This window comes from Ahaetulla prasina, chromosome 16 (assembly GCF_028640845.1).
Source record: "Ahaetulla prasina isolate Xishuangbanna chromosome 16, ASM2864084v1, whole genome shotgun sequence".
Taxonomy (NCBI): domain Eukaryota; kingdom Metazoa; phylum Chordata; class Lepidosauria; order Squamata; family Colubridae; genus Ahaetulla; species Ahaetulla prasina.
Window position 1 is genome coordinate 3,839,523 of NC_080554.1, and position 17,978 is coordinate 3,857,500.

General features: G+C 45.3%; 1 protein-coding gene across 2 annotated transcripts in view; it reads right to left on the reverse strand.

Annotated features, from left to right (window-relative positions):
• Positions 1–7,780: 7,780 nt before the first annotated feature.
• The window catches only part of NSMF (NMDA receptor synaptonuclear signaling and neuronal migration factor), a 37,578-nt gene continuing 27,380 nt past the window's right edge, over positions 7,781–17,978 (reverse strand). For both annotated transcript variants that reach the window (XM_058159215.1, XM_058159214.1), the window contains 9 exons: positions 17,579–17,668; positions 16,966–17,087; positions 16,108–16,191; positions 15,090–15,123; positions 13,689–13,759; positions 11,670–11,749; positions 11,478–11,580; positions 9,902–9,977; positions 7,781–8,810 (listed from right to left, as the gene is read on the reverse strand). In XM_058159215.1, the coding sequence (XP_058015198.1) occupies positions 8,713–8,810; positions 9,902–9,977; positions 11,478–11,580; positions 11,670–11,749; positions 13,689–13,759; positions 15,090–15,123; positions 16,108–16,191; positions 16,966–17,087; positions 17,579–17,668 (758 nt within the window). In that variant the 3' untranslated portion in view covers positions 7,781–8,712. The remainder of the gene's footprint in view (positions 8,811–9,901; positions 9,978–11,477; positions 11,581–11,669; positions 11,750–13,688; positions 13,760–15,089; positions 15,124–16,107; positions 16,192–16,965; positions 17,088–17,578; positions 17,669–17,978) is intronic.

Sequence of the window (17,978 nt, forward strand, 5' to 3'; positions counted from 1 at the left end):
CAAAGGAAGGTGGGGGAAAAGTCACCCAAACAGGAAGCAAACCCCACACCCGCTAATGCTGATGAGGTTCCTTAGCCGGGGAATAAAACGTCTGCGGGGGGGGGAGAAAGATTGCGCGCAAGGAACTGTCACCCTTTGAACTTCACCTGGTTGGGAGTTCGCGTGGGTAGGTGGGAATCATTCCAGAACGCCTTTCATTTCTCGCTTTGACGGACGCGGCCAACCACCTCAAAACCTCCATCGCACCAATTCCCACGAGCACCCCGAGAGGCGTGGCACGCAAGGAATGTTGGCTTGGAGGACACACACACACACATACACACAAATTCTTTTTCCGAAAGGCCAGCTTCGTCGAAAAGGTCCTTTTATGCCACATCATCCTGCCAACGGCGCGTTTGCGGCATTCTTCTTTTTTTTTTTTGAAACTTGGCACCTGTCGCTTCAGTGAATTCACATAAAAGGTGTCGACAGTCGCCGGAGAAGAGGGCGGAGAAGAAAACCCACTTCTGTCTGACTCTTCCTGATAGCCCGATAAGAGGGTGGAGGAGGAATAAGAAAGAAAACCGTCTCCGATTCTTCCTGATAGCCAAAGAAGGTGGAGAACAAAACCACTCGTGTCTTTCCCTGATAGTCCCTTGGTTGCATTTCTATTTTTTTTAATTTTTGCAAGCTTCCTCCTTGTCGGTTCAGAAACCACGTCTGGCTCTCGCAGGGAAATGGAACCTTATATTATACAGTCCGATTCTCACCGGCTCAAGGTCGACTCAGCCTCCCATCCTTCCGAGGTCGGTAAAATGAGGACCCAGATTGTTGGGGGCAAGAGGCTGACTCTGTAAACCGCTTAGAGAAGGCTATAAAGCACTGTGAAGCGGTATATAAGTCTCAGGGCTATTGCTCTTCCTTCCTTCCTTTCTCCCTCCATTCCTTCTTCCCTCCCTCCCTCCCTTCTTTCCTTCCTCCCTCTTTTCCTCCCTCTCTCCCTCCCTCCCTCAGCCTTCCATCCTTCTGTGGTGGGTAAAATGAGGACCCAGATGGTTGAGGGGGGGTGATAGGCTGACTCTGCAAACCGCTTAGAGAGGGCTGTCAAGTACTGTAAAGCAGTATATAAGTCTCAGGGATATTGCTATTGCTATCACATGCCCCAACCAGGTCTCTTCTCCTATCCTGGAGCCCTCTCTCCAATCCAGTCCAGGTGCTGGTGAGAACGTCCTTGGTTCACACAGGAAAGAATGTTATTTTGACTACACGCTCCTCCACTATCTCTATTCCCTCCCCCCTTCAACTTTCCCACAGCTCCATCCAGCCTCGCTGTGGCCATGCTGAAGACACTTAAAGATGACTCCAGGGTTGACATTCAGTTCTTCAGTTGTTGGATGAGAAGTGAAACGTTTTCAAAGGGAAAAAAAACAACCCCAAAAAATCCAGTTGCCTTTTGGAAAATGTACCTTGGTGTCCCTCTTGCCCGTATTTAACATTCCCTGAGAAAAACACCATATGGTAAAGTTTCCGGGGTGTGTGCATGTGGAAAAATCAGGGTAGGAGTCAAGGAAAGAGTTCAGAGAGAGAAAAAGAACAAGGCTATCGTCATCATCAAGGTTTCTTTTTATTAAATCACATCTTAAAAGCTAGAAACTTCCAACTTGGCTCTAGGAAACCACCTTAAGAGAGAAGCAACTGAGCTCGAACAGGGCAGGCCCAAAAATGTTTGCCTGGCCACGAACCCCACACGCGCGCGCGAGAGAGAGTCACTCTTCGTTAAGGACACTAAAGGAAGAAGGTTGAGCAAGTTTTAAGAACTACAATGCTGGATCTCACCAAGGACGGAGACGTCGAGAAGGGCTCCTTTCAACGAGACCTACGAGAAGTCACGAGACGCTACATACGGGTCTGGTGCCCCTTGGCTGTTATTCAGCAAAATATTTCTTCAGTTCATAAGACTTCCTGCCGTACTCACTCTTCGAAGAAGAGGATTGGGGAGGGGAAAATTGTACGTATGGCTGGGCTTGTACCAGGGAAGAAGCAAGCCGCCTCTCCAGTGGGCAGCTGGTCTCTTCGGAAGCCAACATGGTGGTTTCTAGCAGGTGGGGGGGTTCCGCGGCATGCGAGAGTTGGTTCCTTTGCACGCCCATCTTTGCTGGGACACGTTTCCCACCCCAGGTGACTTCCAAACACTCCAGGGGTGGTTATCCGAGACCCCAGTCCACGCCATTCCAAAAATCTTCTCAAAACTGGGCCAGGTTGGATACGAGAAAGTCTCCCCCCCCCCAAAAAAATATTACAGTTTAGCTCTTCTCCATCCCGAAGGCAAAGAACTCGCGGCTCTTTCCTTACTCTGCACCCTTTCATCCTCACAACAACCCTGTGAGGTAGGTAGGCTGAGGGAGAGTGACTAACCGAAGGTCACCCCGTGATTTTTCATGGCTGTGTGAGGAGTCATACCTGGGGTTTTCCGTCAATATGCAAACACGGTGTTCGTTATACCGCCACGTATTCTCTAGAAGGAGAAAGATAGCCCTCTTTGGGCGTTATTATCCCAGTCATGGCTAAGAAATGCTTGCTTTCCACACCAACGTATTCCTTGAACCCCTGTCCTGCGTCCTGATTCAACCCTGATCATACTGAGTTAATTCAGCCTTTCCATTATCCACACACTGGGGACACTACAAAGCCGTTCAGTTATCCTTTGGGCTGGGAATCATGGGCATTTAGTCCCAACACCGCTAGGTAGACTGGAATGACGTTACTTCGTTTCAACGTCCTAGGCTTACTACATTATCCGTATGGATAAAATGGTAAGATGCCAACCATCTATTCAAACTTCTACCATTTTATTAAAAGGGTAAGACAGATTGGGGGGGGGCAAATTTAACCTCGTTTCTGCCCTAACTTCAAATTTCTGCCCAACCCGCACATTACAAGGGTACCCAGTCTATAGAACCAGAATTGCGAGACACCAAACCCTTGTTACAAAACGAACTTGCCCCTGGGGAGCAATAGATCATTGACCTCATGGTTCCCCAATGTTTATTGCTATAGCTTAGGATTTGTAAGCTCCTGGGATGCCTTCATATAAGATTGCAACACTAGCAGCCCGCCGCGAGCAGCTTTGGTGTAGGAACCTCTCACCTCTTCCTATCCTCCGAGGTTTACGCATGATATAGTGACCCTACACAGCATTGGAAGGTTCAACACACAACGTCCAGCAAGGGTCTGAATGGGCGGGATTTAGCAAGGGGCCTCCCCCCAGTGTTAAGCGCCAGATGGCGCCTGTAATTCCAGATGGTACCATACATTTAGTGCATTCATTTATCCCGCAATTGTACGTTGCAAAAGTAATAGCGCAAGGAAGAACCACAATCCTGGTGTGTCGAGGCTGCCTTTTGAATCCCTGGTCTCTAGTAACATGGCGATCAGCTTTGCCTTGTAGGAGAAAAGCAGGCAGGACTAGGGAGAGGGAGTTAAGTATGCCATCAGCTTAGAGTCATTATGTTGCCACAAGCGGTCCAAGTCCCTGTGAATTCCACTGACCCTTCTCTAGCACCAATTTAGTGCTCAGCCTCAATTGACTGGATTCATGTCAGGCCCCAAGAATCCGAATCCTTCATAGAAGATTTATGGGCCAGTCCTGGAGGCTGGGGAAGGCCTGGATGAGGGCTCTGCATCGGAGGCAGAGGTGGGGCTAGGACCATTGGGGAGTGATGTGCGGATTCCAGAGCCTCCAGAGGCTGACAGTAGTGAGGCAAAGGAACAGAAGGAGCCTGTTCCTAATGCATGCATGAGAAGAGCTGCCAGAAGGCAAGAGCAGCTCAAGCAAAGAGGATGACTCGGGAGTAGGGCCAAGAGAGGATGGGCCCCTCCCATAAGGCTTAAAACAGACCAGCAACAGCATTTGAGTTTTGCCGAAAAACAACATTGGTAGCTTCGTCTTCTTGCATTTATTTTTTGTATCAGTGACTTCTGAACGTTTGCCAAGAAAGGCCTTTGGCAGTTTGCCTAATTGGACCAAGGTTTGCGATAGGACTGAGGAATTTGTGTTGGGAGGAATTTGCTTTAATTTAATTGAACTATGCTGGGAATGAAGTACTTCTCAGCTGTTCGAATAAAGTTTGTTTGTTTTTTTTCACTGACTGAGTTTCCTACTACCTACTTGGGCCTGGGTCACAACATCAAGTGAAGTTCAACACTAAATCGGCGCCAGATAAGGGTCAACGGAATACAAGTCGTTACATTGCTTGTTGCAACGTAACCACTCTCAGCTAATGACACGCTTAACTCTGCCCTCCTAGCTTTGCCTGCTGTACTTAAGAGAGCTCATGAGATTCTGCACCAAGAAAAGCCAGTGGTCTAACTGAGTTGAAGAAGCTTTTTACTAGAAGACCTTTGCTCAGGACCAGAAGTGGAGAACAGTGGCTTCATCCCCACCTCAGTTAGTGGGTTGCTTCCAAAGGCCACTATGTCAGATTAAAAACCTGACCGTCCAAGCCACGGAAGAGGCTGGACCAAGTAGCTGACCAAGTTCTCCCTGGAAAATCGGAAGTGGCACCTCACTCTTTGCTCATGGAGATGGCGAACTCCAAGAGTTGAAAGCCACAGGACTTTGGCGGCTGCACCAAGTTCACACAACGGCTTTAACGGAGCAACCAGGTTTGCAGGGGATCTTGGGACCCGCTGGGAAGAGGTGTCCTCACTTCCTAACACCTACAACCTCGACGTTTCTCATCCAAGTAGGACCAAGAGCTGACCCCTTGTTGAGTTCAAGCAAGTTTGGCTAGGTGCCACTTGGAAGATGGTGCTGGCCGAAGAGACCCGAATACATCCCTGCTCAGGAGTGTCTTTTGGGCTGTCAGACCCTGGACAACATGTTGATGATGTCGCCGCGCACCAGGAGATAAAGCATGCCCTTAAACAACCCTACCTAGAAGAAGACACATTTGAAAACAACCCTGCCCGCTCCCGTAGCTTTCTCTAGCTGAAAATAAGAGAATCTTTAGCGAAGGTTTGATTAGCCAGAAGGATTCTAATTCACACTTGATAGAATTTTGTTTCTGTCGCACACTTAGGAGCTACTAAAATCTTGTTCTGAACATATATGAAGGATTTGTTTCCCCTTTATCAAGCGGGAAACCTCATACACACAAGTTGCTTTCTCGAAAAGCCCTTAGATTTCGCCATCAGGCCGTGCCTGAATTAAAAATATATATAAAATAATGATCCATTCAAACAGACCAGCAAGGTTTTACTCATCAGGAGGGGGAAAGAAGGAAAGACTTAAAAAGAGAGAAACCGCTCTGTTGTAGCTATTCCTCAGCCCACACAGTTAATGGCCTTGGAACTAAGGAAATAAAAAATATACTCTGCCCAGACACAAAACAATGAATGCATCATATCCTTTTTTCTATTGACTTATTAGTTTCACATCCGGGTCCTTAGCCCACGTTTGACTGAAGGGATCAAAGAAGGACGCCACACCCTTGGGATAAATCTCACATTTTTTCCCAGCGTCACCAAACCCCCCACCCCCCCACCCCCAGGATCACGAGCCGATCTTGCTGAGATCTTGAAATCTCTTCCGCTAAGATTGAGTCGGCTTAATCAATCCGAATTGAAGGTCTTCTAGTAAAACCCCCTGCTCAAGTTGGAGACCCTAAACCAGTGATGGCTAACTTTTTTGCTGTCGTGTGCCAAAAGCGGGGTGGGTGCGGGGGGTACACACATGCCCACACCCATAATTCAGTGTGCCCCGCTCCTGTGCTGCGCTCCCTCATTTTTGTCACACGATGGTATGGTGGGCCTGGTAGGCCCATTTTTCGCCCTCCCTGGGCTCTAGAGGCTTTCTTGGAGCCTGGGGAGGGCGAAAATTGGTTTATTCTGCCCTAGGTATGTAGATCGGACTGCCATCCTGCATTTTGGCTGTCTGGTCTACCAAATCATGGCTTGGCCCAAGGATCCATCATACTGCCCATTGGAGCAGGTGTGTACATACCGTGTTCTCCCGAAAATAAGACCTAACCAGAAAATAAGTCCAGGATGCTTGTAATGTAAGCCCTACCCCCAAAAATAAGCCCTAGTTAAGATTGTCAGCAGATGGAAGCGTTTAGTACTGTATTTATCCCAAAATACGACCTAACTAGAAAATAAGACTCTAATGTGTCTTTTGGAGCAAAAATTAATCTTATTTTCGGGGAAACACGGTCTATACGGAGCAGGTGTAAACCTAAAAAAACGCAGCGTGTAAAACAAAAATATAAATAAATAAAAATAAGGTAGGATAAGGTATTCTTCATGGATAAATTGCTGCAGTGGTTTTGCACCATAGAAAAGGGGGATAAAGTGTGATAGACACACACAAAGAAAGGCACACCTGTGGATAAGCAAAACACAACCCCTTAAGGAGAAAAAGGTCAAGAAATCACAGCCTCCTACACAATTTTTTCCCCCTCTCCTGATTTCACAATTAGCAAAACCAACTCGGTCACAGAAAGCCAGAGCAAGGAATAATTGTTAAATCGTCCAACGGAGAATAGCTGGTGCTGTTTAAAAGGTTGCCTCGTTAATTTTATTTCCAGGTGGCACCAATTCCATCTTTGGCTCGATCCATCAGGAATGAGAAATTATTCCGTGTTTCTCTGCATTTGGGGAGGGCTCAGAGCACGTCTTTCCGAATTAAAAATCGGAAAACTCAAGACTTTAAAAGTGGGGGGGAAAGGCTGGGGTTGAATTTTAACCCTGTTCTCTTGCAACGTCACCTGGGCTAGCTAATTAAATCTCTTTTAAGTGTTTTTGGAGAATGGTGGCAAAGATTTAAATGCCAGCCACATGGTACCCTCCAAAAAGGATAAATCGAGAGGAAAATAGTGTTGAATGCTTCGTCTACGGAGATCCTCAGTCATCCAGGTCATGGTTGTCCCAAAGGTGCTTTTTCCAAGAGGCAACTGGAGTTTGAAGACGTTTCGCTTCTTCATCCGAGAAGCTTCTTCGGTTGTGACTTCTTCAGTCAGAACCGAGGAAGCTTCTCGGATGAAGAAGCAAAACGTCTTCAAGGGGAAAAAAAACCCAAGTCCATTCGCCTCTTGAAAAAGCACCTTTGCTGAATGCCTTCTTACAACGAGCCAATAACGTACAGCCAAAGAAAATAATTTAGAAACTACTCTTACGTTCCTTTTTTCTCCACTTTCTTCGGAGCTTCGGACGAATGGGGACAGTTCAGCAATTAATCCCTGCTGGAGACCCCAAATACAACCCTGTGGGGGGGGTGACGGAAAAATGACCGCCATTTTAGAACACCCCCACCCCTGCTCTGTCCCATGTAACAAAGCCAAATTCTTCCATTCCCGTTTCTTCCCGAAGCGAAATCTGGATTATTTAAATGTACGGTCCACCTGCACAGAACGAAGGAAAATTAGCATGAAGCTTTGGGCCAGATTTTTTTCTTTTTTCCCTCTGGGACAAAGCAGGAAGAGAGAGGCTGAAGTAGATCCCTGGGCTTTGAAAGAGTCAATGCTACAGAAAACCGAGTTCGTCTATCGTTCGCCACCCTCTGAAATCAACTTTGCTACAGTAGATGTTCACCAGCTCATCACGACACGGGCCCACGGGTCCAAAAACTAACCAATTCCCCCGCCCCCCTCCAAAAAAAAAATGAACTGCAGTGAGCAAAAATCTTTTCAACATGGCTCTTGGTTTCTAATCTGCAGACGATTTATATTTATAATCTTATTTATAGATCTATATATATATAAACTGGCCGAGGTCCCCGTCCCCACCCCCCACCCCCCTCAGCCCTATCGGTAGATAACAGCTGGCAAAACTCCGTTTTGGCCAAACTATATTAAGGAAGCGGCTCCTTAAATTGAAAAATAATAAAATAAAATAAAAATATGAGGTCTTTCCTGCAGGGACTTTCTACAGTTGAAGTGTCCCCCTGAAAGAGTTTTGCTGGAATCCAGAGTCATGGATTTTGCAGATTTGCAGCTAGATGCAGAGAGGTTGTTATCTCTAGCTACCCCTAGATATAAATATAGATATGGAGAGACAGATATATATATCAAGATCTATTACGATGTCAAATATATTCTCAAGCAGACTCCAAAAAATAATAATAATAATCTCATCTACCAGGTATCGGTGTGCGTGGGACGGCCACAGCTGATTAAATATTTCCTCTGTTTGTAAGAAAAAAGAAGGAAAGAAAATTGCACTTCTATAGATGTGTATGTGTGTGTGAGAGAGAGAGAGAGAGAGAAAGAGAGAATTCACGCGTGTTCTTAAAATGGATGAGATTTTTTTCCCCTTTTTTTTAAGGTCTGGCTTTCTTCAAACGCATCGAAAGGTTTGACCGATCATCTCCGAGCGCTGCCACACCGAGAAGGCCCTTGGTCCTTCGCGACAGCAAAGTAGAGATAAACAAGGTGAACTGGTTGAGTCTCTGTACGAAACCTGAGCTTCAAATGTCTTCTGAGAAGAACCTGTCATGGTAAGCGGGCATCTTGCCGTCTAAAGCCGCCTCGGTCCCTGAAGACCCGCCAACTTGCCCGCCGTGCTCCGCCCATTGTGTGCCTCGAGTTGCTGGCGGACTTCTTGAAGGCCCCGGACGGCTCCTTTGGCGCCTCTCTGGGCCTCCTCGCAAACCGTGAAAAAAGATTGCCCGCTCTGCGACGCCCGCCTGCTCGGGATACCTGCGGAAATTGCTCCTGTGCCCCATCCTGACGGCGCTCATAAAATGTCATCGTAATCAAGGAGCTTGGAGTGCTGGCGGGTTTTCCAGACGCGGTAGAGACGGAAGTCAAAATAAGTCTCAATCATTTCCTTTCCTGCAAGGGGAAAGTAGGGGAGGTCAAGTCAGATGTCTGGAATCAAGGCTTAGAACCTTCTGAGAAGGCGACGCCAGCATTGTCTTCCTGGGATGGGCCACCTAAAGATTCCTGAATGTCTGTTTGCCATCTATCAGTCAATCCATCCATCCATCTAACCATCATCTCTCTCTCTTTTTCTCTCTCTCTCTCTATCCATCCATCATCTTTCTCTCTCTCTATCCATCCATCCATCATCTCTCTCTGTCATCTATCCATCCATCCATCCATCCATCCATCATCTCTACCATCTATCCATCCATCTATCATATCATATCATATCTATCTATCTATCTATCTATTTGTTTTCTGAGGTTTTCACGGGTGTTTGTATATAGGTCTTTGGTTGTTCGGGTTTTCTCCCGTGTAAAATTGGAAGTGTCTTGGCGACGTTTCGACGAAGTCTCATTCGTCATCTTCAGGCTTCAGCTTCAGGCTTCAGCTTTTGCTCCCAGAAGCACGAAGCTGAAGCCTGAAGATGACGAATGAGACTTCATCAAAACGTCGCCAAGACACTTCCAATTTTACACGGGGGAAAACCCGAAAAACCAAAGACCTATGTATCTATGTATCTATCTATCTATCTATCTCTATCCATCCATCCATCCATCCATCATATCTATCTATCTATCTATCTATCTATCTATCTATCCATCCATCCATCCATCCATCATCTCTACCATCTATCCATCCATCCTGTGTTGATGATGATGGCAGCGTCAGGGGCTCATGCGATCGCCATTTTGTGACCTTCTCCCAACTTGCTTCCGACAAGCAAAGTCAATCGGTGGAGCCAGATCAGTTTAACGACCGTGTGATTCACGTCACAACGGCCACGATTCGCTTAACGACGGTGGCAAGAAAACGAAAAGGCTGTAAATCAGGGATGATTTCCTTAACAACCCTAAGCACGCCAACCTTGCTTAGCAATAAAAACTCTGGTTTTGATTGGGCTTGTAAATTGAGGGCTACCTGTGCTTATTCTACCTGTGCCCATCAACGGTGGTGTAATTTCACGGGGTTAGCAAAGGTAGATTAGTTGTCGCATTTACCTTGAGCTGAAAGTTCAAGAGGCGATTCAAAGGTCACACAACAAGGGCTCATAAGATTCTTTAGGTTTTGGAACAGCTGGAAAGCAAAGAAGTCCAAGGTGACTTGAAATCCCGCCTTAGATGTGCGACAAATGATTGGTTCCCTTTTCCACGTCCGATAGAAGACAACAGGGCTTGGCAGTTAATGCCAACATCATTATTGCGGCAATTTAACCATCAACCCTTAAACCTGTTGAGTATGAACCTAATCTTAAACCTACTTGAGTATGTAACTTTGTTGCTGGTATCCTTACGATTTATATTGACTGTTTCCTAATATGATTCGATTGGTTATTTGTACCCTATGACTATCATTAAGTGTTGTACCTTATGCTACTTGATGAATGTATCTTTCTTTTATGCTCATTGAGAGTGTATGCACCAAGATAAATTCCTTGTGTGTCCAACCAATAAAGAATTCTATTCTATTCTATTCTATTCTATTCTATTCTATTCTATTCTATTCTATTCTATTCTATTCTATTCTATTCTATTCCATTCCATTCCATTCCATTCCATTCTACATTTTCTTTTCTATTTCTATTCTATTCTATTCTATTCTATTCTATTCTATTCTATTCTATTCTATTCCATTCCATTCCATTCCATTCCATTCCATTCTACATTTTCTATTCTATTCTATTCTATTCTATTCTATTCTATTCTATTCCATTCCATTCCACATTTTCTATTCTATCCTATCCTATCCTATCCTATCCTATCCTACCCTACCCTACCCTACCCTATCCTATCCTATCCTATCCTATCCTATCCTATCCTATCCTATTCTATTCCATTATTCCATTCCATTCCATTCCATTCTACATTTTCTTTTCTATTCTATTCTATTCTATTCTATTCTATGCTATGCTATGCTATGCTATGCTATGCTATGCTATGCTATGCTATGCTATGCTATGCTATGCTATGCTATGCCATGCCATGCCATGCCATGCCATGCCATTCTATTCTATTCTATTCTATTCTATTCTATTCTATTCTCCACTTACCTTTCATTAAACAAGACATATCCAGTTCCTGCAACCATTCATATGTTTCAGCCTCCAGGGGACTAAAATATATGAAGAACGGTTGTGGAAATTGAGTATGTCTAGTAAGTTTAATGAAAAGAAGGATTAGGGGTGACTGGATAGCCCTGTTGCAATTTTTGAGGGGCTGCCACAAAGAAGAGGAGGTCAATCTATTCTAAAAAGCACCTTAAGACAGGATAAGAAGCAACCGATGGAAACCAATCAAGGAGAAACGCAACCTAGAATTAAGGAGAAATTTCCTGATAGTGAGGACAATTAATCAGTTGCCTCCAGAAGTTGTGGGTGCTCCAACACTTAAGGTTTTTAAGAAGATATTGGACAACTTGCAGTCCAGAATGGTATAGGGTTTCCTGCTTGAGCAGGGGGTTGGACTAGAAGACCTCCAAGGTCCCTTCCGTTATTCTGTTATCCATACCACCACCAATTCTGTCTTCCAGGAGGCAAGGTTTTCTTCTGCTCACTCACAAACTACTCACAGGACTTACCTTCTCACCATTGTGGTTCCCCAAGACGTAACATCCCATGATGTGGATGACATTTGGAACCGGGTTCAGCTTGCTCATCAGATGGCCCAACCGCTTCCAGAAGCTGCAGAACGAGATGGAAGAATGTTTTGAGAGGTGGAAGCATCTCCCAAAGATCTCCAACTGCAAATCCCACACGAGGTCTCCACTCACTAAATCATGTCTTCCTCCTTCTCCACTTTGGCAAAAGTGGCGACTTTATTCTTCAAGAGGTATAAATGACCTGGACCACCCTGCAAGGAGAAAAGAGAGAAGGTCTTCCAGAATCAGCCTGGAGAACATCAACAGTTCTTCTCAAATTGCCAGGGTGAAGAGAAGAACTTTGGGAACATCTAGAGCAGAGGTCTTCCAACTTGGCAGCTTTAAGACTTGTGGGCTTCAACTTGTGGACTTCAACTTGTGGACTTCAACTTCCAGAATCAGCCTGGAGAACGTCAACAGTTCTTCTCAAATTGCCAAGGTGAAGAGAAGAGCTTCGGGAACATCTAGAACAGAGGTCTTCCAACTTGGCAGCTTTAAGACTTGTGGGCTTCAACTTGTGGACTTCAACTTGTGAACTTCAACTTCCAGAATCAGCCTGGAGAGCGTCAACAGTTCTTCTCAAATTGCCAGGGTGAAGAGAAGAGCTTCGGGAACATCTAGAACAGAGGTCTTCCAACTTGGCAGCTTTAAGACTTGTGGGCTTCAACTTGTGAACTTCAACTTGTGGACTTCAACGTGTGGAGTTGAAGTCCACAAGTCTTAAAGCTGCCAAGTTGGAAGACCTCTGATCTAGAGAGAGACATCGATTCGGGATAGGACAAAGCCACAGATGCAATCCTAACCATGGCAGGAAAAGGCAACTAGCGAACCGGCGAAGAGGAATATTGGAAGACCAAAAAGATATGGGAGGAAATATCTGGCCTTTGCCAAGCCCCTTTGAGCAAGTCCTCAACAGCAGCTCATTTAGTGACTGTCCAAAGTTACAACGGCGCTGAAAAAGGTGACTTACGAGCGTTTTTTCACAACCTTTGTAGTGTCCCCATGTTCGTGGGATCAAAATTCAGATGCTTTCAATGGGGAAGCCAGATTCGCTTCCCAGCCGGGCTACTAACGTATCAACTGCACTGATTCCCGTAACCAGTGTGGCAACGAAGTTCGTAAAACAGGGCAAAGCTCACTTCGCAAACGTCTTACTTAACAACAGGAATGTCAGGCTCGACAAGGACAGCCTGTGATGTATTAATCGGTATTCAAGGAGGAGATAATATGCGTACGTAAGGAATTTTTTTTAATTGTTTGTAAGCGGCCCAGAGCCACTGAGATTGAGTGAGCGGTCATATACAGAAATAAAGGAATAAAATACCACTCCCAAATGCCAAAAAATGGGGAGGGGAACACCCCACAACCCCCGTGGCTTTCTTCTTCCATTTGCTCTTCTACAAAGCCAAGAGGTACTAATACCGCTCTATAAAGCCTTAGTAAGACCACACTTAGAATACTGCATCCAGTTTTGGTCACCACACAATAAAAAAGATGTTGAGACTCTAGAAAGGGTGCGGAGAAGAGCAACCAGGATGATGAGGGGACTGGAGGCTAAAACATGCGAAGAACGGTTGCAGGAACTGGGCCTGGCTAGTCTAGTGAAGAGAAGGACCAGGGGAGACAGGATAGCATCTTCCAATATTTGAGGGAGCTGCCACAAAGAAGAGGAAATCAAGCTATTCTCCAAAGCACTTAAAGGCCAGACAAAGAATAATGGATGGAAACTGATCAAGGAGAGATTCAACCTAGAAATAAGGAGAAATTTTCTGACAGTGAGAACAATTAACCCATGGAACAGAAGTTGCCTTTGGAAGTTGTGAGAGCTTCATCATTGGAAGCTTTCAAGTAGAGACTGGGCTGCCATCTGTCAGAAATGGTGTAGGGTCTCCTGCTTGGGCGGGGGAAGGGGGGTTGGACTAGATGACCCACAAGGTCCCTTCCAACTCTGCTCATCTGTAATCTGCAAAGCTGGGATTCGGGGGCCGGCGGTTGCCAAGGAGATAACACACATTTTGGGGAGGGGGTGCGATGCAATTGTGTTGGAAGTAGATTCCTTGAACGAGCGCCATCGTTCACTGTCAATCCCTTGGGGGAAAGTGGGATTTTCGAAGTCAGGGACCAGCGGAGTTTAGGACGCCCTCAACTCACCTGGCAAAAAATCATCATTTTCCAAATTTTGCAGCCCTTCCGGTAGATATTCAGTTTTTTCTCGATTTCCTCTGCGGACAAAGGAAGGAAGGATGATCAGACGGGACATTGAAGCCAGGAGGAAAGGACAGCTTTAGGGGCACAACGAGGGATACAGGCATTCCTTGTCTTACAACGAGTTTGTTTAGTGGCCGTTTGAAGGGAGAACGGCCCTGGATAAAAAAAAAGGGACTTATTAACAACCGTTTTTTCACACTTGCGGAAGATCAGGTTGAGAAGATAGCCTCCAATCCTGACCAACCCCGCCGGAGAGGTTGAGTGAATTTGTTATCGTTATTTTGAGACCCAGGAGCAGGGAAAAGACCCTGTGGAATCTACTCTCTCTAACAATGTTTCTCAACCTTGGCAACTCTTAAGATGTCTAGACTTCAACTCCCAGAATTCCCTCTGCCAGCCGTGCTCCATCCATCAACTCCATCAAGTATGGGAGAAGTTGGAAAGTCGAGGTACCCAATCTACTTATTTGCTCCACCAGGCACCTCTTGGCTGCTAAAGGTTTACTCATCTTAGGGCAAGTTGAAGGAGGTTACTAAAGGTCAGCTCGTCTTGCTCCTCCTGGCTGCTAAAGGTTTGCTCATCTTAGGGGAGGTTGGTTACTAAAGGTCAGCTCATCTTGCTCCTCCTGGCTATTAAAGGTTTGCTCATCTTAGGGGAGGTTGAAGGAGGTTACTAAAGGTCAGCTCGTCTTGCTCCTCCTGGCTGCTAAAGGTTTGCTCATATTAGGAGAGGTTGAAGGAGGTTACTAAAGGTCAGCTCGTCTTGCTCCTCCTGGCTGCTAAAGGTTTGCTCATCTTAGGGGAGGTTGGTTACTAAAGGTCAGCTCATCTTGCTCCTCCTGGCTATTAAAGGTTTGCTCATCTTAGGGGAGGTTGAAGGTGGTTACTAAAGGTCAGCTCATCTTGCTCCTCCTGGCTACTAAAGGTTTGCTCATCTTAGGGGAGGTTGAAGGAGGTTACTAAAGGTCAGCTCGTCTTGCTCCTCCTGGCTGCTAAAGGTTTGCTCATCTTAGGGGAGGTTGAAGGAGGTTACTAAAAGTCAGCTCGTCTTGCTCCTCCTGGCTACTATAGGTTTGCTCATTTGAAGGAAACTCTCTTTGGGGGAGTAATACAGAAATCCCCTCAAATTTAAGAGTGCATAAAATACATGGCATCTCTTTATCTGTTGGAATGGATTTGGACTTCCTAAATCCTGAAGGATCTACTAGGATCTCCCTTTCCATATATCCAGATTTCCACCCTACATCACTGACCAGCAGGATCTTCGGCCAAGCTACGAGACACACGTATAACCCAACGTTCATCCACATAACTTCATTTGACTGGTGACCCAAAGTTGACGTACCCAGAATGTCATCAAAGGTAGCGTGTTCATGATCCTGAAAGCAAACAAAAGAAGCAAGGGTAAACGGACATGGACGTGGGGGTGGGGTCCAGGAAGACCGACGGAGACGAGACGGGGGGGGGGCAGAGAGAAGGGTGGTGGGATTCAAGAGAAGATCTCTAGTTCGAGGGCAGAGAGAAGGTCTGAAAAGGTAGGAAGGCAGAAATGGCAGGAAAGAGGTAGGCCTGAGAGAGCAGGAGAGATAGCTGAGTAGGAAATTGGATGAAGGTAGATGGTAGATCGATTAAGAGAGAGATAGTTGTATATTGATGGAAAAGACAGAGACAGAGAGATTAGACAGATGATAGATAGATAGATAGATAGATAGATAGATAGATAGATAGATAGATAGATAGATAGAAAGAAAGAATTGGATGGATGGATGGATGGATGGGGTAGGGTAGGGTACGGTAGGGTAGGGTAGGATAGAGAGGATAGGTAGGTAGGTAAGTAGGTAGGGAGAGAGAGGGAGAAGATAAATAGGGAGGTAGGGAGGTAGGGAGGTAGATAGATTAGGTGGATAGGTGGGTGGGTAGGTGAGTAGGTAGGTAGGTGGATGGGTGGGTGGATAGGATAGGATAGGATAGGATAGGATAGGATAGGATAGGATGGGATAGAGAGGATAGGTAGGTAGGTAAAGAGGTAGGGAGAGAGAGAAAAGATAGATAAGTAGGTAGATAGATAATAGATAGATAGATAGAAAGAAAGAATTGGATGGATGGATGGATGGATGGATGGACGGATGGATGGATGGAGAGAGAGGGAGGAGGAAGAGATGGACAGAAATGGGAAATGGAAGGATGGAGAGATGGAGAGATGGAGAGAGCAAGAGATGCGAGTGGGGGATGTGTGGATGGACAGATGGACAGATGGACAGGAGGCGGGGGATAAATGGGTGGGTGGATACAGAGGAAGAGGAGGAGGAGAGACGCAGGCAGGCAGGCAGGACATTCCTCCACAGCTCCAGTCCAAGACTTACGTAGAGAATGGGGATGATCGATGGGTCATCGCGACGGATAATTGTTGGAACATATTCAGCTTTGGGCACTTTGGAGGAAATGAGCTGGAACGAGACAAAAGCAGGAGGAAGAGGGGGAAAGAAGACCAAAGAGAGAATTGTAACTTATTTATTTATTTGTCGAGTACATGTCAGATAATATATATAAGCATGAATTGAATACATAAAATGAATACAATTAAAGGGAACATTAAGACAGGGACGGTAGGCATGCTGGTGCTCTTAGGCACGTCCCTTAAAAACATTGAAAACTTTTAAAAACCTTTAAAACCTTTAAAACCTTTAAAACTTTAAAACTTCTTTAAAACTTTAAAACCTTTTAAAACCCTATAAAACCTTTAAAATTTTAAAACTTTAAAAACCTTTAAAACCTTTAAAAACTTTTAAAAACTTTAAAACTTTAAAACTTTTTAAAACTTTAAAACTTCTTTAAAATTTTAAAACTTTAAAATTTCTTTAAAACTTCAAAACTCTAAAAACCTTTAAAAACTTTAAAACTTTAAAAACCTTTAAAACTCTAAAAACCTTTAAAAACTTTAAACCTTTAAAAACCTTTAAAACTCTAAAAACCTTTAAAAACTTTAAACCTTTAAAAACCTTTACAAACTTTAAACCTTTAAAAACCTTTAAAAATTTTAAAACTTTAAAAACCTTTAAAGACTTTAAAACTTTAAAAACTTTAAAAACTTTAAAACTGGCGAGAGTTTTCCTTCCAACTACAAAAGCTGACAGCAGGACAAGCAAAAGGCAGGCAGGGCCGTTTTTTCCCCCCATCCCAGTGAGCCCCTGAATTGCTTGAGGTCCTCAAGGGTTGCCTACCATGATTTTGGGGGGGACGAAGTCCTCCCCACTGCAGGCGGCCGCTTCCAGCTCTTTCTCCGCCTCCCAGTTCAAGTCGACCCCTTTGTCAATGGCACAGCAGGAATCCTGAAATTCATGGCCTGCGAGAGAAAGAAGTCGAGAGAGCTCGGAGGTTCATCTCTACTGATGCAGAAACTCTCACGTGTTGCCAAGGACGATGGAACCGATGCAGACCACGTCCTCCTTTCAAAACAGGTCCAAGATGAAGCCTAAGGAGATCCTGCCGTGGCACGTCCGAAAATCCCTGCATTGCAGAGTCTGTCTGAATCCTGCCCGCAAGACTCTTGAGTAGCTCCTGGCTAGGAACAAGGGTGGAGTAGTGGAGGGATCTGAAGCACCCCAGCTATTGTTCGAACTACCACGGCTACCCACAGCTGGTGGTGAGGAGGTTGGAAGTGTTAGTTGGGAGGTTTGCAAAGGCCCCAACGTTTTATCTACGAGGTCAAGACCACCTTGGCTGCCTCTACCCTTGATGCTCAAACTTGTTTAGATTGGAATTTCGATGCCTCTCCCCCACCTCGACTTTGACCTATTTCCAGTTGAATTGGATATTCAAGAAAGAGGAACGTACTTTCTCGGGAATCACTGAGGTTTTCAGGCTTAATGGGAGTTGGATCGCTCCAGGACCGGCTGAAACTTCTCTCACGCCGCTCGGCAAAAGCTGGAAGGAGCAAAGGAGGAGAAGGAGAAGGAAAAAGGGGAGGAGGAGGAGGAGAACATAGACAATGAGAAAAAGAGAAGAAGAAAAAGGAGAAGATAGACAATAAGGAGGAGGAGGAAGAGGAGGAGAAAAGAAGGAGAAGAAGATAGACAATTAGGAAAAGTGAAGGCGGAAAAGGAGAAGGAGAAGATAGACAATAAGGAGGAGAAGAAGAAGCAGAAGGAAAAAGGGGAGGAGGAGGAGGAGGACATAGACAATGAGGAAAAGAAAAGGAGAAAAAGGAGAAGATAGACAATAAGGAGGAGGAGGA